Source organism: Mobula birostris, chromosome 9 (genome assembly GCF_030028105.1).
Source record: "Mobula birostris isolate sMobBir1 chromosome 9, sMobBir1.hap1, whole genome shotgun sequence".
Taxonomy (NCBI): domain Eukaryota; kingdom Metazoa; phylum Chordata; class Chondrichthyes; order Myliobatiformes; family Myliobatidae; genus Mobula; species Mobula birostris.
Window position 1 is genome coordinate 82405531 of NC_092378.1, and position 22778 is coordinate 82428308.

At 43.1% G+C, this 22778-nt stretch overlaps 1 protein-coding gene across 1 annotated transcript; it reads left to right on the forward strand.

The window, feature by feature from the left end:
- The first annotated feature begins 1133 nt into the window (after positions 1-1133).
- LOC140202420 (uncharacterized) lies at positions 1134-18010 on the forward strand. The gene is made up of 3 exons (XM_072267287.1): positions 1134-1218; positions 7839-8797; positions 17714-18010. Exons 1-3 carry the CDS (start codon positions 1134-1136, stop codon positions 18008-18010), a joined length of 1341 nt encoding a protein of 446 aa, XP_072123388.1.
- Positions 18011-22778: the final 4768 nt, after the last annotated feature.

Below are 22778 nucleotides of genomic sequence, written 5' to 3' on the forward strand. Positions count from 1 at the left end.
TACCAAAAGTCAAACCACAATGCCCTAACTCTAGCCAACATAGATCTCGGGGTCATAGAGGCACACAAGCTGCCAAACTCAATGACAAGGTTGTGGTCCTCTTGGAGATAGTAGGCTGTAGTCAAAGTTGTTAGCCCTGAGCTGAACCCCTGAACCCGTACAACGAATTTTATTGTATGTTTCAATGTACATGTTACACATAGAGTTAATCTTTAAAAATAAATGTGGAATAAACAATGTAAATGGTGTTTACACAAGGTAGTCAGCATCCTCTACTTCCATTTAACACTGACACCAATAAATAGTGCCTCTCTGCCGGATGTCAGCATTTCATCTGTGCACAGAGGCATTGACACAGGAGATTAATGTGATGGTCAGAACACTGAAACAACCATCTCAAACCCAACTCAAGAAGTGTCTAAACCCGCACCTTCCATGTGACAAATCAGGTGTCTAGCAATATCTGACTGTACTTGGGAATAAACACACACCATAATTCAGTTTCAAAAGAATATACAGGCTTGCACCATCTAGGCTAACATGCAAAATATTGAGTCTCACAGATTCTAAGATGGATGCATATTGATCTGACACATCAAAGATTCAGCACTGTTTCTCTGTAACAAACTCTGCCTGCTCTTTCTGGCAACAATCAAGTCACATTTAACTTATTGACATTGCTACAGATGTTACATGCAACTCATAACAGGCTATCTAAAAGCTAACCCGCACCCTGCTCCTTGTCCATATGTATTATCTGGCAAAATGCCCAGTGACAAGTATGCACAAGAGTCCGATAGCTACTACCCACTCTATGTACAGCAGGCTGTGCACCATCCTGTTCCACTGAGGAACAGCTCTACTCAATCAATAATTACACACTATTATCAGCTGCAGATACCCCTGGCAATAAGCTGGCAGAGACTAGGTAACCAAAGAGATTGGAAAGAGCCAATGAGGAATCATCCCAAGGGAGAAATCAGCATCTGGATCAAAGTACAAATGACACACTTGGGAGACCCTGACCAGAGTGACAGTAGGAGTCAGCAGATGGGAGTTTCTATGCCATCATATCCTAACAGTATATTTCAGGAGATCTTTGGGATATATCCTAAATCCCACGTGCACAACAAATGACAGTGCGAACACAAGAGTCATTGTTCTCTTCAGACTACAGAGTATTATCATTTGGCATCACTGCACTTGAGGTAACTCGAGGTAGGTCACCCAGCTGGTGAAATCGAAAATTAGGACAATGCCCTCACTCTGGTGGACTTTCCAGCTTCCATAGAATTCATCATGTAACATTTTGATGTTTTATCCAAACAGCCATACGACTGATAATTATACATTGCTGTATTATACAATAGGTTTCAAATTCCAAAAAGTGCAGTCTTGTCAAGCCACACCTTGTATTGACGCAGCACATAACATGGTAAATGGAGAGCTTCAAGAGAGGATTAGCAAACAAAAAATTGACACCAAGCCTACAGTGTCCACAACTCAAAAATGAACAAAACATTTTCAAGGATTTTAAGATATTTAAAATTTGAATTATTGATTAATATGAATTATCAAACTATATGTAAGATTGTATTTAATTTATCTATTTACAACGCATTTCTTAAAATCTGTTCAGAGAGTATAGTGGTTAATCTTACAAGAAACATAGTGCAGTGGTCTCCAACCACCGGGCCAGTACCATACCGCAAAGCATGTGCTACCGGGCCACGGGGAAACGATATGATTTGGCGATATGAGTCAGCTGTACGTTTCCTTATTCCCTGTCATGCCCTCTGTTGAACTTTAACGCATGCGAGGTCATCAGTGACCCAAAACGCGCAAAGGAATGGGTCCGTGACCCATTTGTGAATGTCCTGGGTGAATCATCATGTCAGCGCGGGAAAAAGATCAACTCCTCGAGCTTGCAAATGTCAGTGGGCTGAAAATTATGTTTGATATAACATCTCTGCGGGTATTCTGGATCAAAGTCAAGGCTGAATATCCTGAGAAAGCCACAAAAGCACTGAAAACGTTGCTTCCATTTCCAACATTGTATCGCTGTGAAGCGGAGTTTTCTGCAATGAATGCAACTAAATTGCGGAATAGACTGGACATAAGGAACTCCCTTAGAGTATCGCTGTCTCCCATCACCCCTCAATTGGACCATCTTGTTGCAGGAAAACAAGCCCAGGACTCCTCACTGATTCAGCGATTTTGGTGTGATGCAATTATTTTTATATCTTCATACGGGGAGAATATGCGCTGTGTGTTTAATATCCAAACGTTACTTAACATGTTATGATGCTATTGACTTATAAATGCCTTATAATTCAGTGGTCCCCAACCTCCGGGCCACGAAGAATGCAGTGCTACAGCGGTGGCCGGAACGCACCCAGCACATCTTTAAGAAAAAAAGCCAAAATAAACAAGCTAATTAATTATGTGCCCGGCAGCACCTAATCAATTAGCTTGTTTATTTCGGCTTTTTTCTTAAAGGTGTGCTGGGTGTGTTCCGGCCCCCGGCCACCTCTGTACCGCCGCATTCTTCACAGCCCGGAGGTTTGGGACCACTGTTATAATTGACTTATCGCTATCTTCATGCGAGGAAAATATGTGCTGTGTGCTTAATGTTAAATTTGTTAGATAAACCCTTCTAGAAACGAAATTGAGTGTATTAGCCACTTATAAGTGACTTATAGTTGACTTATCACCCACCCCCCCCACCCCGGTCGGCCGGTCCGCAAGAATATTGTCAATATTAAACCAGTCTGCGGTGAAAAAAAGGTTGGGGACCCCTGACATAGTGTACTGCAGAAATACTGTTTGGTAGTGCTGCTGAAGTGTACTTCCCACATTGCAAACCTTGCATTCAAGATGCAAGATTCAAGTTCATTTAGCATGAGTATATTTAAATGTACAGTGAATGCATTGTATTCAACCAGAATACAGCAGAAGAGAGCTAGGAGAAATGCAGCCATGTTTGCCACCACTACTACATACACATGTCCCACCTGCAATAGAGCTTGTGGGTCCAGGATGGGACTGTATAGTCATCAAAGATCTCACCATTAAAGGTGTGGACGTCATCATCGGATTTCAATGGACAACCAAAGAAGAAGATAAATAGCCAGTTTGCCTTATTTCTGATGATCCCTTAAGTTGCTCCTGGCCACATTGCATTTTAATGTTTAGAGTTCATAATAAAGACAGAGGAAACAGAGCTTCATCCTCGAGTGCCAGGACTCTTTGGGTCAAGCTTCTAGAAGCACAGATGTATTTGCTGGGAGAGTAGCAACTGAAAGTTTCCTTTCCAGCTGGTGAGGTTAAAGTTCCTCCCATTCTGTTTCTATCCAGTTGAGCAGTCCACTACCATTTTCACTTTATCAAGTCTGGAAGATTAAGCCACATCGTTCTTTCTCTTTTTAACACACACATACCACACCTGAACTACAGAAGCCCAATTGTGAATACAAACTAAGATTAGAGCAAAATAATGGGAAATAATTGTGTATAAATATTACAACCTCCATTAGTATTGAAAAAACAGAAGCAAAGCAAATTTAAGTTGAGACTTTAAAAGAAAACTTTAAAAGAAAATATTGTCAATTAATGTTCAACCAACGTTTAAATAATGTCTAGTTTAAAGAAGTTTGTGCAGAACGGTGGAGGTTCAGAGCCCATCCACCTAAATCGAGAGCGAGGTTGGATCGATCTAAGTGCTGGGCCATAGGTCTAATAGGAGCTGGAACATGGCAGCAGGATTCAGGACCAGAGCATAGCAAAGCGACAGGGCCTGGGTCAGAGTGTGTGAAACAACCCGGTGTTTTGATAATTTAAACACTAAGCTAGATGGATTGAAAAGATAGGAAGGTCAGGCTGGTTCTGCTCACTGCTCTGTGACGTTTACTCTGCTCTCCACTGCACTAAGGCTAAGGCGGTGGGTCTGCTCTGGGCTTTGTGTCTGCGAGTTCCGAGATGTTTTATTCTATGTGAGGCTGTGGCCAGCTCCGTCTGCTCTGGGCTTTGTACCAGCGAGCTCCGTTTTTCTCTGCTGTGTGATGAACTGAGACTAAGGATGTGGATCTGCTCCAGGCTTCATGTCTATGGACTCATTTTCATTCTGAATGTTGTTGCTTGCTTCTGTTGTTTGCTTGATTTGTGTTTTTTTTTCTCCCTCTGTGCATTGGGTGTTTGTTAGTCTTTTCTTAATGGGTTCTTTTGGGTTTCTTGTTTTGTGGCTGCTGCCTGTTAGGAGTCGAATATCAAGGTTGTATAATTTATACATACTTTGATAATAAATGTCCTTTGAACTTTGCAGTTTTGTCATGCCATCTAAAATTTTGTCAAACCTCCATAGATGTACAGTGGAGAATATCCTATATTCACAAGAATATCACAGCCTGGTACGGAAACACCACTACCGAAGAACAGGAAAAACTACACTACAAAATATAGTGGATACAGTCTAGTTCATCACAGGCAAAGCCCGCCACACCATTAAGAACATCTACAAGGAGTGTTGCCACAAGAAAGCAGCATCCAACATCAAGGAACCCCATCATCCAAGCCATGCTCTCTTCTCATTGCTACTATTGGGAAGAAGGTACAAGACCCTTAGGTTCCACACCACTAGGTTCAGAAACAGTGGTTCAGGCTTCTCAACACTGAACTGATCACTGAACACAACCTACAGACTCAACATTGAGGACTCTACATCTCATGTTCTCAGCATTATTTATTTATTTACTATTTTTTTTATTTTGTATTTGTACAGTTTGTCTTCTTTTGCACATTGGTTGCTTGTCAGCCTTTGATTGTGTATAGTTTTTTCAATGATTTGATTGTATTTTGGTCTACTGTGAATATCTGCAAGAATATGAATCTTAGGGTAGTATATCACGAAATAAATATAAATTTACTTTGAACTTTGACCCTTGAAATAATGCTGGCATATTTTGATATTTCAAAATATTCTATCTCCCTTCCACACCAAAGCATCTACACCTCTGCCAAGATGAAGTCTGATTCAAATGGTGGAAGGTGTGTGAAAGCAATCTTAAATAGACTTACTTGCCAATATTTCTCTATCGTACCATGTAGGAAAGTGCTTGGATTCAGCAAAGTATTTGTCTCCAAAGCCACAAATGTTTGTGTGATGTTACCATGTGAAGAACATGTTGGAATAAATAACGGTTTATAGCAATCTATCATGGACAGCAGCTATATAAAGAAATTTTGGATTGCAAAATGTTGTTATCAAGGCGGGTCAACATGAAAATATCATGGCCACACATTTTTATTCCACATCCCATTCCCATCCTGATATGCTCCCAGTGGCCACACATTTTAATTCCACATCCTATTCCCATTCTGATATGTCTATCCACGGCCTCCTCTACTGTAAAGATGAAGCCACACTCAGGTTGGAGGAACAACACCTTATATTCTGTCCGGGTAGCCTCCAACCTGATGGCATGAACATCAGCTTCTCTAACTTCCGCTAATGCCCCACCTCCCCCTCGTACCCCATCTGTTACTTATTTTTATACACACATTCTTTCTCTCACTCTCCTTTTTCTCCCTCTGTCCCTCTGAATATACCCCTTGCCCATCCTCTGGGTCCTGTCCCCCCCCAATCTTTCTTCCCAGACCTCCTGTCCCATGGTCCTCTCGTATCCCTTTTGCCTATCACCTGTCCAGCTCTTGGCTCTATCCCTCCCCCCTCCTGTCTTCTCCTATCATTTTGGATCTCCCCCTCCCCCTCCCACTTTCAAATCTCTTACTAGCTCTTCCTTCAGTTAGTCCTGACGAAGGGTCTCGGCCCAAAACGTCGTCTCTGCCTCTTCCTAGAGATGCTGCCTGGCCTGCTGCGTTCACCAGCAACTTTGATATGTGTTGCATAAAAATATCAAGACCTGAAGAGCTTCTTGAATTTATTGTTCAGTATGGAGATGAGAGTGTCTTCCCCAATCTTCGCATTGCTATTCAGATAACGCTAACCATTGCAGTTTCCATTGCCAGCTGTGAGAGATCATTCAGCAAGTTAAAACTAATACTTTCATATTTGCCAGGATAATCAAGGACACTACCCACCCAGCCAACACACTTTTCATCCCTCTTCCCTCCGGGAGAAGGCTCAGGAGCTTGAAGACTCGTACGGACAGATTTCAGAACAGCTTCTTTCTAACTGTGATAAAACTGCTGAATGGATCCTGACCCAGATCTGGGCCACACCCTCCAAATATCCGGACCTGCCTCTCGGGTTTTTTGCACTACCTTACTTTCCCTTTTCTATTTTCTATCTATGATTTATAATTTAAATTTTTCATATTTAATATCGATTTGTACTCCAGGGAGCATGCAGAGCAGAATCAAATATCGCTGTGATGATTGTATACTCTAGTGTCAATTGTTTGGTGACAATAAAATATAAAGTATTTGCTCTGCTGTGTGTAGAAAGAGAAGAAACTGAAAAAAACTGACTTTGATCACATCATAGACCAATTTGCATCAGTGAATGCAATGAAGGTGCAGTTATAATTTTCATGCAGTGCCATAATTTGCTAATTAAAGGATTAACAAGCTTGACTTGTATTTTTGAGCTGATATTATGGTAAAGTTATCTAAAAGATGGATGTCAGATGTTTGGACAGGGGCACAATTTCAGTACTTGCCATAGGAGCTATTTTCTGTAGATACGCCCCTGGATCTATGTTATGGATTACATTCATGCTATTAAGGAAAATGAAATGTAGGTTGGCAGGAAATACAGTACATCCCACATATAGCCTAAGCTCCATGCATTATTCAGGGTATCCCCCAAAACTGAGGAGGAACTTGAAGCAGGAGAAAACCAGGCAATCCCTCAGCTCTACCCTGCTATTCAATATGTTGGAAACCACTGTTTTTTAAATACTTTTTATAAGATGAATTAATGTGAGACTGAAGTTGTATTTTATCATTTGTACTTTTTAACAAACTCAAGTATTTTTCACAGTATGTGGTGGGTCATCCCCAGTTACTGGAAGAAAAATGATTAGCAGCAAAACTAACAGCTTATCACCTTTCTCATTTTTTATGGGCTAAGTATTAGCACATCACCCATGTGATTTTATTATGCAATCATTGTTTGGTTTAGTTTATCTGAGGAATTTCTCTTATCTCAATTATAAAAGTCATTGATTTCAGTCTTAGCTTTGTTTCTCAACTCTTTATTTAGTTTGCTTCATATTTGTATATTTGTTTGTACTTTAAATGATCTTTAGGAATTAAGACTTTGCCATTTTTGACAAGGACCGTAAGGATCAGAAAATAAACAGAGATTGAACAAATATGATCATGGGTGACCTTTAGAACACTACAATATTCCAGCACTAATATATCCATATATCCTGTCTTGGGTTGGGTTGTCGGCGACTCAACCAGCACACCTGGTGAACTTCGGTTAACCAGGGAGGAGGGTGTGTAGGCACCCAGCAGGACTGAAAACAAAACCTGTCAAAGGGCGGATGAACTCTTTATGAGTAAATGGCCACCTACTGTCTGTGTGAGGAGTGGCGCGCCACACAGTCTTTCATTTCGTGCCTTGGAAGGCATTATGATGACAGACAACCCAACAAACCCTATACTTCCAGAGCCGGGAGTGCTCAGGAACTCTGTGGAACGCTCAGACCCTGGATGAGACAGGCAGTATGAAGATGCAACCTCAAACCCCACGGAGAGGGTTGAGTCCGACAAGGGAGCTGAGCGAACTGCGCCTCTTTTGCGATGTAAGGTAAAAACGATCATCTCAACCTTCAACGTAAACACCATCCGCCTCTTGCCTCAACGCACAGAGTTTGCATCACAGGCAAGCAGCTACGAGATCTCCATCCTGGGAATCCAAGAACACCGTCATGTACACACTGAAGAAGAGATAAGGATCACAGAGGTAGAGGGGATGCACCTCATCACCTCATCCGCATGGAGAGAGCCGACGACGATGTCAGCACAAGGTGGAGTAGGGCTGATGCTGAACAGCAAGGCGAAGAAGGCACTGAGGGGCGTAGTCTCAGTCAGTGACAGAATCCTTACTGTGGAGTTCGATGGAAACCCGGTGACCTCTGTCATCATCTGTTACTCCCCGCACAACTGCAGTGAGGAGAAGGAGGTGGAGGCCTTCTACAGTAAACTTCACGAAGCTGTCACTTCAATAACGGCACATAACTTCCTGGCTGCGCTCGGCAATTTTAATGCACAGGTCGGACTGGAACATGTTCCATACTCATACCAAGACTTTACCAACAGAAATGGACAATATCTAGTTGATTTCATCCAGGAACACAGTCTCATTGCTGCCAACACACAATTCAAGAAGCGAGCTGGTAAACTGTGGACATATGAAAACAGAGCCTCCATCTGCAGGAAACAGCTCGATTACATCCTCGTAAGAACAAAATGGCGTAATTGTGTGATCAACACAGAAGCCTACAGCACCTTCAACTCGGTCAGTTCTGACCACAGAGTAGTGTCAATGCAAGTGAGACTGAGCCTGCGGCAACCCAAAGCCACAGGTCCCAAGGAGAAGATAGACTGGAAGGCATTCTCCTCACATCCTATTCTTCAAGCCCAGTACACAGTGGAGGTGAGAAATCGCTTCGGCCCACTGGAAAGGCGGGAGGAAGAGGCTGCCACCGACTGCTATCAGTGGCTCATAGCCACACAAACAGATGCAACAAAGAGTTTGCCTACTGTGAAGCAAATCAAGAAGAGTCGGATCTTGAAACATCCTGATGTCGTTGCAGCAAGAAGTGTGGTCAATGCTTGTCATGCCGGACTTAGAAAGAGTGAAACAGAAGAGCTAAGAGACAAGTTCAAGTCAGCAAAGAAGAATTTCTTTGCCACCTACGACCGACTGAAGGAAGAGGAACTAACTGAGAGGATTAGGAAGATAGAAGCTGCTAATGAAGACATGCAGCATGGAGAAGCATGGCACCTAGTCAATGAGATCAGTAGATGGAAGAAGTCCCCATCAGGTCAAATAAGTGGTAAAACAGCAGAGGACCATGTCCTGACATGGTTTACCCACTTTAAGAACCTGCTGAGAAGCCCAACGATCACGGAAGAAGAAGAGGACATACCCACGATACTAATGCAAGTCGACATCGATGACGGCCCATTCACCATTGAGGAACTGAAGAAGGCCAAATATGCACTCAAACAGGACAGGAGTACTGGACCAGATGGGATACCACCAGATGTCCTGAAGACCTGCGATCTGGATGACATCTTGTTGGACATATGTAATATGGCACTGATGAAAGGCGGCAAACCAGAACAGTGGTCACTCTCAAACATTATCCCAGTCCCCAAGTCTGGATCCCTCACAAAGACAAATAACTTGACCTACAGCTTGACCTACATCTTAGCAAAGTTATACAATCGGATGATCTTGAACGGGATTCACACCGCCATTGACCCTAAGCTAAGATTCAATCAGAATGGTTTTCGGCAGAAGTGCACAACAGTAATACAAATACTTGCTCTCCGTAGGATCGTCGAGGAAGTCAAGAAGAACAACCTATCAGCCTTGCTTACTTACATCTATTTTCGCAAAGCTTTCGACCCTATTCACCGAGGTAAAACGCTGAAGATCCTGAAAGCTTATGGAGTGCCAGACCATCTACTGAGAGCAATAGAGTCCAGCTATACCAAAACCATGGCGAAAGTTGTATCATCAGACGGAGAAACAGCAGTGTTCGAGCTCCTAGCTGGTGTGCTGCAAGGAGACACTTTGGCACCCTACATCTTTATAATCGTCCTTGATTACGCTCTGCGTCAAGCTACCAAAGATCATGTCAAGCTTGGTTTTACCATAAAACTAGGGCGAACCAGAAGGGTCAGACCAGTTACGCTCACAGATCTCGATTTTGCAGATGACATAGTCCTGCTCTCTGACCAGATGGAGGAAGCACAGCAGCTACTGACAAAAGTGGAAATTGAGTGCAAAAAAGTTGGACTTCACCTAAACACTAAAAAGACAGAGTACATGGTGTTTAACTGCGATGAAGGTACTCTCAAGACCGTAGAGAATGATACCATTAAGAAAGTCTTTGACTACAAGTACCTCAGGTCAAGAACGATGAGTTTGGAGAAGGACATAAAGATACGGAAGGTGCTGGCATGGGGGGCTATGAACGACGTGAAGGAAATCTGGAAGTCGAACCTGACCAGAGGGCTTAAAAGGAGGATTTTCATAGCAGTCATAGAGTCCATTCTCATGTACAGATGCGAGAGGTGGACACTCACCAAGACGATGTGGAAGTCTCTAGATGGTTGCTATACATGAATGCTCTGGATGGCTCTTGACGTGAGTTGGCAACAGCACATGATGAACGTCGAGCTCTATAACAACCTACCGATGCTCACCACTAAAATCAAGGCGAGAAGACTGCAACTAGCGGGGCACTGTCTACACCACCCCGAGCTACCTGCCAGCCTAGTCATCACATAGGAGACTAAGCACAGGAGGATGAACCCTGGGCGCCCTCCCAAGACTATGGTCAACATGTTCCTAGAAGACAGCGGCGCGGCTAATGTAAACTGAACACACTGATGAGAGAGAGGGAGGAGTGGAGAGTCTGTCATCGTGCCCGACGCCGGCCCCCTAGCCCTGAGTCGACGTAGTAGTAGTAGTAATATATCCATCAACTGAACATTCACAGCTTGTTTGAGAAAGGAGTTTCCAAGATTTATAATTCTCCTTACTTCGGAATATGTTTGTCTCATATAATTTCTCAACGAGGCAGTTGCAATACAGTGGCAAGATTCTGGCTGACTCTGTATATTCAGGTCCTACTGAAACAAAAATACTAGCTGATGTTCTATGCAATACTGATGCTAATGCATCAGACCTTCAGATAGGATTATAAACTAAGATGTTACTTGTACAATGAAGTTTCCATGTGTTAGTCTCAGGGAACTACCATGTGCCATTTGGATGTAAAATATACCGCTCCCTGAAGATGTTCTGGGTACTTTGTAGGCTAGTACCCAAGATGGAGCTGACTAAATTTACAACCCTCTGCAGCTTCTTTCAGTCCTGTACAGTAGCAACACCTCCCCGCCCCCCATCATACCAGACAGTGATGCAGCCTGTCAGAATGCTCTCCACGGTACATCTATAGAAGTTGTTGAGTGTATTTGTTAACATACCAAATCTCTTCAAACTCCTAATGAAATATAGTCACTGGCATGCCTTCCTTTATAACTGCATCAGTATGTTGGTACCAGCTTAGGTCCTCAGAGATCTTGACCCAAGAACATGAAACTGTTCACTCTCTCCACTTCTGATCCCCCTATGAGGATTGGTATGTATTCCTTCGTCTTACCCTTCTGGAAGTCCACAATCAGCTCATTTGTCTTACTGATGTTGAGTGCCAGGTTGTTGCTGTTGCACCACTCCACTAGTTGGCATAAATCACTCCTGTACACCCTCTCATCACCACTGAGATTCTACCAACGATGGTTGTATCGACAGCAAATTTATAGATGGTATTTGAGCTATGCCTAGCCACACAGTCGTGTGTATATAGAGAGTAGAGCAGTGTGCTAAGCACACACCCCTGAAGTTCACCAGTGCTGATTGTCAGCAAGGAGGAGATGTTATCACCAAACTGCACAGATTGTGGTCTTCCGGTTAGGAAGTTGAGGATCCAATTGCAGAAGGAGGTACAGAGGCCCAGGGTTTCAACTTCACAATTAGGATTGTGGGAATGATAGTATTAAGTGCTGAGCTATAGTCGACGAACAGCATCCTGGCACTGGTGTTTGTGTTATTCAGGTGGTCTAAAGCTATGTGAAGAGACACTGAGATTGCATCTGCCGTTGACCTATTGTGGCGGTAGGCAAATTGCAATGGGTCCAGGTCCTTGCTGAGGCAGGAGTTCAGTCTAGTCGTGACCAACCTCTCAAAGCATTTCATCACTGTCGGTGTGAGTGACTGTTTTTATATTCTCATTGCTTTTATATTCTATTCTATTCCCCTTGAAATAAATGTTAACATTGCATTTGCCTTCTTTACTACAGACTCAATTAAGTTTGTAGTTCTCCCTCCGTACTTTCAATCTCTACAGTGTCATCTGCATATCTGAAATTATTGATATTTTCACCGCCAACTTTGATTCCCAAGATGCCTCTTATTTTTTATAATATTGTTTCACTGTACACATTAAATACATCAGGGGAGAAAACACACCCTTGTCTAACGCCTCTCTTGATTTTTGTAAACTGACTCACTTCTCCATCTATTCTTACAGCGGCAGTTTGTTCCCAGTACAGATTTCTGATTAGGCAGAGGTCTTTTGAATCTAGATCTAGAGTTTTCTGTAATATTTCAAATAACTTATTGTGCTTCATTTTATCAAATGCTTTTGTGTGGTTGATAAAGCAAACAAATCTTTTTGCACTCAAATAGCTCGTCCTGATAGTATCCTTAACATCAATACTAGAGATTAGATTAGATTGAGGACACTCAGTCCTCATTTATTGTCATTTAGAAGTGCATGCACGCATTAAGAAATGATACAATGTTCCTGCAGAGTGATATCACAAAAAAAAACAAGACAAACCAAAAATCAACACTGGCAAGACCACATAATTACAACATATAGTTACAGCAGTGCAAAGCAATACCATAATTTGATAAAGAGCAGACCATGGGAACCGTAAAAAAGAATCTCAAAGTTCTGATCGACTCCTGATAGTCCACAATAGCAGGCGGCAGAAGGGAGAAGCGCTCTCTGCCATAAACCTCCAGGCACCGACAACTGTCGATGCATTGGAAGCACCCGACCACAGCTGACTCTGAGTCCGTCAGAAAATTTCGAGCCTCCGACCAGCCCTCCAAGCACCATCTCTGTTGAGCGCTTTGACCCCGTCCTGCCCGCCGAGCAACAAGCAAAGCTGAGGATTCGGGGCCTTCCCCTCTGGAGATTCTGGATTACACAGTAGCAGCGGCAGCAAGAAAGGCATTTCAGAAGTTTCTCCAGATGTTCCTCCGTTCCCTCACGTCTGTCTCCATCAAATCAGGATTGTGCATGGCACTCTACTTGACAGACTACAGATATCATTCACCGGAGTGGCCACACAAGCTGCGTCACACCGCCATCTTCTCCTCCTCCTCCAATATTGTGTTTCTTGTACCATTGTCTTTCACAAAACCACATTGTTCTTTACCTATTTCAGCTTGTATCTTACTTTTAGCTCTTGTCACCAAAATTCTCAGAAGTATCTTGGTGATATGACTCATTAAACTTATGGTCCTATGTAATTCACATTCTTTTGCTCCAGGTTTCTTAGGAAGAGTGATAAATACTGATTTTTCATCTCTTCTGGTGTTATTCCAGTCTCATAAATGTCATTGATTAAATCAGTAAGTTTTTCAATTCCATAATCTTCAAGGGCGATAATTTGTTCTATTACTAATTCATCAGGACCTGCTGCCTTTCCTTTCTTCATCTTATTTATTGCATTACGAACTTCAGATTTTAAAATACTTGGACCGTCAATGTTTTTCTTAATTTCTAGTTTTTCACCTCGATCGTCTTCAAACAATTCCTGAATATACTCAGTCCATCTGTTCATAATCTCATTTTTTTCCATGATAATGGTACTGTCCTTTGTTTTCAAACATCCACCTGAAGAACAGAAGAGCTTTTTACCAATGATATTCTTGATTTGTTGATGTAACCTTTCTGGATCAGTAATAGGGATTCTTTCTATTTGCATAATATAAGAAACATCTTGGGAATCAAAGTTGGTGGTGAAAACATCAATAATTTCAGATATGTAGATGATACTGTGTTGATTACAAGTACAGAGGAAGAACTACAAAACTTAATTGATATAATTGTTGAAGAAAGTGCAAAAATGGGTCTATCAATTGCAAAAAGGCAGAATGTATGGTGATATCCAAAAAGAAGGAGAATCTTATCTGCAGGCTGAAAATAAACGGGGAAGACATAAAACAAGTACAGAACTTTTGCTACTTAGAAAGCTGGGTGACATCAGATGGCAGGTGCGACATGGACATCAAAAGACACCTTTATGGGAATGAAGAGTTGTTGTGGCATCCGTTAGTCTCATGAGACCATGGATCTGCATCTGGAAAGTCTTGCTTCAGTCTATGTTGGTAGAGCAGCGTCTGTTGTGGCTGAAGAGGCCCACACGGGAGTGACAGTCTCGGGCGCAGCAACTACACTTGAAGGCACTGTCCTCCAGTGTTGACTTGGTGCTGTTTTTCCAACGAGTGCACTTTTCTTCAGCAGCAAGCCTCAGCTTCTCGTCTCCTCTTTTTAGACCTCTGTGTAGTTCCAGCCTCCAGCAAGAGTGATCGCTTGCGATGTCCTCCCACCTCTCGACATTCATGAAGCATATACTGACCAATACAAAAGTAGGCATGACAACCCGCCTCAGAGTACTGAAATGTTATGTTTATCCAGTTATGTTAGATGGCTCAGAATGTTGGACAATATCATGAGGAAACGAATTGTAGCAGCAGAGATGTGGTTTTTGAGGAGGATGCAAAGAATGTCATGGATGAAACGAATATCTAACGAGGATGTCATGAACACAGCAAACACAGAAAGAGAAATAATGTATGAGATCACGAAAAGGCAATGTAACTTCATTGGACATGTGATTAGGAAAGAGGAGTTAGAATGCACAGTAATTATGGGAAAGATTGAAGGGAAGAAAACAAGAGGAAGACAAAGACAAATGATGATGGAGACAGCAGCCAGAGAACTGGAGATGAATACCAATCAATTGATCCACTTGACCCGAAACACTAGTATGTGGGCCATGGCAGTCAAAGCTCACACTGGGCATGGCACCTGATGATGATGATGACTCAACCTGTGAATTAATCTCTGGGAGTCTTAAAGGAGGACTCCCAAGTCCCCCTGCATCTCTGATGCTGAATTTTCTCCCCATTCAGATAATAGTCTGCACCATTGTTTCATTTACCAAAATGCATTATCATACATTTCCCAACATTGTATTCCATCTGCCACTTTTTTGCCCATTCTTCCAACTTGTCTAAGTCCTGCTGCAATCACATTGCTTCCTCAGCACTACCTACCCCTCCACCTATCTTTATACCATCCGCAAACTTTGCCACAAAGCCATCGATTACATTATCTAAACCAGGGGTCCCCAACCTTTTTTGCACTGCAGACCGGCTGACTGGCGGGGCGGAGGCAGGTTGTTCAAGTAGGGTGAAACTCACCTCAACATGTCTTTTACAGTTAGGGTTACCAACTTGCTCACTCCTAAACATAGGCGGCCTTCGCTATGTTTCACCCGTTTCAACTGAAATGGGCTCCGCCCTCCCAGGGGCCCCTGACTGACATGCAAAAATTTAATGCACAGCTCCCAGACACCACAATATTCTCCTGTTATTGCCAACTGAACCACCAGTGGGTGCTCGCTGATTGACATCTGAGAAAATACATTAAAATATTTACTTCACTGGTAAACATTGCTCCTAGCAAAAAAGGCTACTTTTCAATGAGAGGAAAATGAAACGCTCCTATCCTAGTAGTGTTAAAAAATGGAAAATATTAGACAACTGAACAAAACATCTAAATAGTCTCCCAAAAGTTACACCTTTCTTTGGTCCAGCATCTATAAAAGGCTCGCTGACTGCAGTTGCTGCTGCACCATCTTCACAGCATGGGGCTGCAGTGCCAAGTGACAGTGTAATTGTCACTTGGCACTGAAATGCAATGAAAATGAGAAGAACAATTCTACTCAAACAGATGGTGATAATGATATAACCATATAACCATATAACAATTACAGCACGGAAACAGGCCATCTCGGCCTTTCTAGTCCGTGCCGAATGCTTACTCTCACCTAGTCCCACCGACCGGCACTCAGCCCGTAACCCTCCATTCCTTTCCCGTCCATATATCTATCCAATTTAACTTTAAATGACAACATCGAACCTGCCTCAAACACTTCTGCTGGAAGCTCATTCCACACAGCTACCACTCTCTGAGTAAAGAAGTTCCCCCTCATGTTACCCCTAAACTTTTGCCTTTTAACTCTCAACTCATGTCCTCTTGTTTGAATCTCCCCCACACTCAGCCTATCCACGTCAACTCTGTCTAACCCCCTCATAATTTTAAATACCTCTATCAAGTCCCCCCTCAACCTTCTACGCTCCAAAGAATAAAGACCTAACTTGTTCAACCTTTCTCTGTAACTTAGGAGATGAAACCCATGCAACATTTTAGTAAATCTCCTCTGTACTGCCTCAATTTTATTAACATCTTTGCTATAATTCGGTGACCAGAACTGTACACATTACTCCAAATTTGGCCTCACCAATGTCTTATACAATTTCAACATTACATCCCAACTCCTATACTCAATGCTCTGATTTATAAAGGTCAGCATACCAAAAGCTTTCTTCACCACCCTATCCACATGAGTCCACCTTCAGGGAACTATGCACCATTATTCCTAGATCTCTCTGTTCTACTTCATTCTTCAATGCCCTACCATTTACCATGTATGTCCTATTTTGATTAGTCCTACCAAAATGTAGTACCTCACATTTATCAGCATTAAACTCCATCTGCCATCTTTCAGACCACTCTTCTAAGTGGTCTAAATCTCTCTGCAAGCTTTGAAAACCTACTTCATTATCCACAACTCCACCTATCTTAGTATTATCTGCATACTTACTAATCCAATTTACCATCCCATCATCCAGATCATTAATATATATGACAAACAACATTGGACCCAGTACAGATCCCTGAGGCACACCACTAGACATCGTCCTCCAACCTGACAAACAGTTATCCACCACTACTCTCTGGCATCTCCCATCCAGCCACTGCTGAATCCATTTTACTACTTCGATATTAATGCCTAACGATTGAACCTTCCTAACTAACCTTCTGTGTGGAACCTTGTCAAAGGCCTTACTGAAGTCCATACAGACAACATCCACTGCTTTACCCGCGTCAACTTTCCTAGTAACCTCATCAAAAAATTCAATATGATTTGTCAAAGATGACCTTTCACGCATAAATCCATGTTGACTCTTCCTAATCAGACCCTGTCTGTCCAGATAATTATATATATCATCTCTAAGAATACTCTCCATCAATTTACCCACCACTGACATCAAACTCACAGGTCAGTAATTGCTAGGTTTACTCTTAGAACCCTTTTTAAACAACGTAACAACATGAGCAATACGCCAATCCTTCGGCACCACCCCTATTTTGATGACCAAACTTTGTTTGATGAACAAGCACCACAGCATGATGACAGTCCTACAACTGAGACGGGTGAGGGAGATGCCGCCACCAGCACACCAGACAGAGAGAAAGCCCCACTGACATTCACAGAGACAGATCCGGCACGTTGGCCAACGCATATTACCAGTGACCAATGGATCGACATTGTTAGGAGCGGTCCCGTTCAGTTAGAGGACACTAACTTTCCACAAAGCCAATCACACCGTCGTTTTACAAAGGACAGATATCTTATGAAGATGAAAAATGGAGAAACCATTTGTAGGTCATGGTTAGTGTACTCAGAATCATCTGATTCAATCTTCTGTTTCTGCTGTCCCCTATTTGGCAAGCAAAATCACAGTCTCACTTGCGGAGGTTTCAGATTGTGGGAGTGATTCACTCTCACACTCCAGGATCATGAGAAGTCAAATGCGCAACGTGCCAACATGGATAGCTGGCGTGAACTGGAAACACGCTTAAGAACACACACTGCCATTGACAGCATGTACCAAGAAATGCAAACGCTGGAAAAAAAGTACTGGAATGATGTCATGAAGAGGTTCATTGCCATAGTCTGTCACCTCGCAGAACGAAACCTTGCTTTCTGTGGCCACAATTCCACCCTACATGAACCAAATAATGGGAACTTTCTAGGTCTGGTGGAGCTGCTTGCCGAATTCGACCCAGTGATGAGCAAACATGTCAGATGAGCAGAGAAAAAAGAGATTGCTGAACATTACATGGGGAAAACCATACAAAATGAATTAATCACACTTATTGGAGACAAGACACTGGAAGCGATAACAGAGAGAGTAAAACAATCAGGTTACTACTCGGTGATAATGGACTGCACCATGACTGCACACATAGAGCAGCTCTCTGTGACACTGCGCATTGTCACATACCAAGTAAATGTCGGAGCTACTGTTAGTGAGCACCTTGTCGGTTTCCTACCAGTGCTTGACACAACAGGTGCAGGCCTAACCGACGTTTTCTTAATGCATATGGAGAAGTTAGGATCAGATATTTCAAAATGCAGGAGGCAGGCGTATGATAACGGGAGCAATATGCATGGGAAAAATAGCGGGGTACAGAAGAAGGTGCTAGATATTAACAAAAAAGCACTGTTCATGCCATGCGCCAGCCACAGCCTAAACCTAGTCATTGTCGATGCTGCAAAATCAACAGTGGAGTCTGTGAACTTCTTTGGGGTGCTGCAACGTCTATACACATGATTCAGCTCATTGACACAGAGATGGGAACTTTTCAAGGAGAACGTGCCACAGATGACCCTCAAGGCCATATCCCACACGCGATGGGAATGCTGCGTGAAAAGTGTGAAAGTCCTGCGCTACCAGCTTCCCGATGTTGGCAATGCGCTCCTGTCACTGATTGAACATGCCACATAGAAAGGTGACAGTGAAACCACATCTGCAGCCAGAGGCCTAGAACAGGAGATCATGTCATGGAAATTCCTGCTGACTTTCATCCGCCCAAACAGATGCCAGAGATATAGCTGAAGAGATAGGGATGCCAGTGGTCTTTCCTACTGCACGAATCAGAAAACCAAAACACCAGTTCCAGTACGAGTCCCAAAGTGCAGATCCTTCCCTGACAGAGGCACCCGAGGAACGGTACAAGGGAGAAGTTTTCCTTCCACTAGTGGACTCTGCCATCACAGGCATTAGTGAGTGCTTCAAGCTGATGAAGTCATTTTACAGTCTGTTTGGCTTCATTTATGGAAGAGAAGAAATTAAAAAAGCCACCCAAAGTCGCACACTGAAAGACAGTTGCGTAAACATGGAGAGGACACTTGGTGATGTGGATGCTGAGGACCTTTTGCGCGAGGTGTCAGCTGCTGTCAGTGCCGTGCCTGCAAAAGAAACCACTGGCCTGCAGATTCTGAGCTACATTTACAGCAACAATCTGGTTGAACTGTATCCTAACATCATCATTGCTCTAAGACTCATGCTGACAGTGCCTGTGACTGTAGCGAGTGGAGAGAGAAGTTTTTTGAGGCTAAAGCTCATCAAAACGCATCTGAGGACAACCATGCTCCAAGTGCATTTGTCAGCTCTTGCTCAGATATCAATTGAGCATGAAATAACAAAATCGCTGAACAAAGATGAGCTCATTAAAGCATTCTCAGCACTCAAGCACAGGAGGGTGGTGAAGTTCTAGTGGTAAGTCTTTTAACACATTTTTAGCAGAAATAAAGTTTATAATTAAAATAATAAAATAAAACCACATATTTCACTCAAAATGTGTATAGGCGATTAGGCGGCATTTCTACAAATCATAATTTCTCTCTCCCGCTTGCGTCCCCCCTCTCTCTCTCTCTCCTCCTGTTTGCTCTCCAGGCCTTATGTGAGCTGTCCGTGGTGCTAAAAGAGCGCGCGACGCTGTTTGCTGTAAACTTCCAGTAGTTAATTTTCAGACACTGTTCATTGAATAAATAAAGTGTGATGTTCATTAAATATGACATTGTTTTTGTTATTAATTAGAGGGAAATTGTTTAAGCTGTTCTTATGTTAACTGATACCTAACACATACTGCGATTCAACTAGTTGCTGAAATGGGCGAGGCTTCTCACTCCAAAACAAAAAATATCATTGTTTCAGTTTTTAATTGAGAGAATGGTTTGGATTATGTTGAGCTGTCTGTCCAGTAATGCATCAACATTTAAGTCCGAAATTATACCATTATTGATGCAAACCAACTTGAATATTCGCTTTCTTTCTTTCTTTTTTTTGGGAAGCGGGGTTGGGGCCCCACATTAACTCTTGAAACGGGCCCCAGATGCTTAAGGCTGCCTATGCTCCCAAATAAGGGACAAAAGTAGCAGTCAAATCCCGGGACACTTGTGCAGTCCCCAGGAAAAACTACCATGACCATGAAGCCTCGCGCGGGCACCTGTGTGCGCACGCCTTTTTTCCACAAATCGGTTTTGGCATAATCTTCCTGACTATACTGTACATACATTATTTCTACTTTATATAGGCTGTGTACTTACCATATCATCGCAAACACGAGGAATTCTGCAGATGCTGGAAATTCAAGCAACACACATCAAGGTTGCTGGTGAACGCGGCAGGACAGGCAGCATCTCTAGGAAGAGGTACAGTCGACGTTTCGGACCGAGACCCTTCGTCAGGACTAACTGAAAGAAGAGCTAGTAAGAGATTTGAAAGTGGGAGGGGGAGGGGGAGATCCAAAATGATAGGAGAAGACAAGAGGGGGAGGGATGGAGCCAAGAGCTGGACAGGTGATTGGCAAAAGGGATATGAGAGGATCATGGGACAGGAGGCCCAGGGAGAAGGAAAAGGGGGAGGGGGGGAAACCCAGAGGATGGGCAAGGGGTATAGTCAGAGGGACAGAGGGAGAAAAAGGAGAGAGAGAGAAAGAATGTGTGTATATAAATAAATAACAGATGGGGTACGAGGGGGAGGTGGGGCATTAGCGGAAGTTAGAGAAGTCAGTGTTCATGCCATCAGGTTGGAGGCTACCCAGACGGAATATAAGGTGTTGTTCCTCCAATCTGAGTGTGGCTTCATCTTTACCGTAGAGGAGGCCGTGGATAGACATATCAGAATGGGAATGGGATGTGGAATTAAAATGTAAAATTTGTCCCCGCCCCCATCCCTCCTCACTGATTTCTCTCCTGCACTTATCCTTGTAAGTGGAACAAGTGCTACACTTCCTCCCTTACCACCATTCAGGGCCCCAGACAGTCCTTCCAGGTGAGGCAACACTTCACCTGTGAGTCGGCTGGGGTGATATACTGCGTCTGGTGCTCCCGATGTGGCCTTCTATATATTGGCGAGACCCGACGCAGACTGGGAGATCGTTTTGCTGAACGCCTATGCTCTGTCCGCCAGAGAAAGCAGGATCTCCCAGTGGCCACATATTTTAATTCCACATCCCATTCCCATTCTGATTGTCTATCCATGCCCTCCTCTACTGTAAAGATGAAGCCACACTCAGGTTGGAGGAACACCACCTTATATTCTGTCTGGGTGGACCCCAACCTGATGGCATGAACATTGACTTCTCAAACTTCCGCTAATGCCCCACCTCCCCCTCGTACCCCATCTGTTATTTAATTATATACACACATTCTTTTTCTTTCTCTCCTTTTTTCTCCCTCTGTCCCTCTCACTATACCCCTTGCCCATCCTCTGGGTTTTTCCCCCCTCCCCCTTTTCTTTCTCCCTGGGCCTCCTGTCCCATGATCCTCTCATATCCCTTTTGCCAATCAACTGTCCAGCTCTTGGCTCCATCCCTCCCCCTCCTGCCTTCTCCTATCATTTTGGATCTCCCTCTCCCACTTTCAAATCTCTTACTAGCTCTTCTTTCAGTTAGTCCTGATGAAGGGTCTCAGCCCGAAACATGGACTGTACCTCTTCTTAGAGATGTTGCCTGGCCTGCTGCGTTCACCAGCAACTTTGACGTGTGTTGCTTGCATTTATCATATCATTCCTGCTTTTACTATATGTTAGTGTTATTTTTGGTTTTATGTGTTATTTGCTATGATTTGGTAGGTTATCTTTTGGGTCTGGAAACGCTCAAACAATTTTCTCATATAAGTTAATGGTAATTGCTTCTTCGCTTTATGCCATTTTGGCACGAAAGGTTTCATAGGAACGCTCTACCTTAGCAGGGGAAATACAGGACAAGTGCAGTCCCATACGGGACAAACCAATTTAGCCCAATATACGGGATGTCCCGGCAAATACGGGACAGTTGGCAACCCTATGTTCAACTTTAACAGTGCGTGACAGAGAATGAGGAAAGGTGCAGCTGACTCATATCGTTTCCACGTGGCCCGGTACCACATGTTTTGGGGACCGCTGATCTAAACCATTGATAAACAATGTGAAAAGCATCAGTCCCAATACTGACCCCTGAGGAAAACCACTAGTCACCAGCAGCCAACCAGAACAGGCCCCTTTTATTCCCAGTCGTTGCCTCCTGCCTGACAGCCATTCCTCTATCCATGCCAGTATATTAGAGTGCTTTGCTGGTTTGGATGGAGGCTTACAAGAATGATATGTGATTTATAGTAGAGGGCATGATTATGGCCGGGAGTGTTTTGACAATAGAGAAAAACAGGATATAGCTGTTGTATGGGGTCCGGTGGGGTGAAGCCTCAAAATGATTAAAGACAAATGCAACGAATGCAGATAAGGACGAAATGCAGTCATAGGATAGAACAAACTCAAACACATGAAGTTGATGAATTACAGTACTCTGTACATGTATAAAAGTTATCTGTTTTGAGCTGAAAGTTTGAAGCTACCAATGACTTAACGTATAGCAGTAGATTTTCCCTTGCAATCAATAAATGTGCATATAATTTGATCCACTCTGAATTTGTTGTAGTTTGCTACTGTATATTAGAAGACCTAGCTGAACGGTACACAATTTCTTATTAAACTTACATTATATTTTAAGCATTCCACTGTACTTCTGCCACAA

Bases quoted from the DNA above. Each gene is read 5' to 3' on its own strand.
- LOC140202420 (XM_072267287.1), top strand. From the start codon at position 1,134: ATGACAGTGCGAACACAAGAGTCATTGTTCTCTTCAGACTACAGAGTA. The intron at 1,219-7,838 runs GTAGGTCACCCA...CTCAACGCACAG, and splicing joins TGCACTTGAGGTAACTCGAG to AGTTTGCATCACAGGCAAGC. The intron at 8,798-17,713 runs GTCAATGCTTGT...CTCACACTCCAG, and splicing joins TCGTTGCAGCAAGAAGTGTG to GATCATGAGAAGTCAAATGC.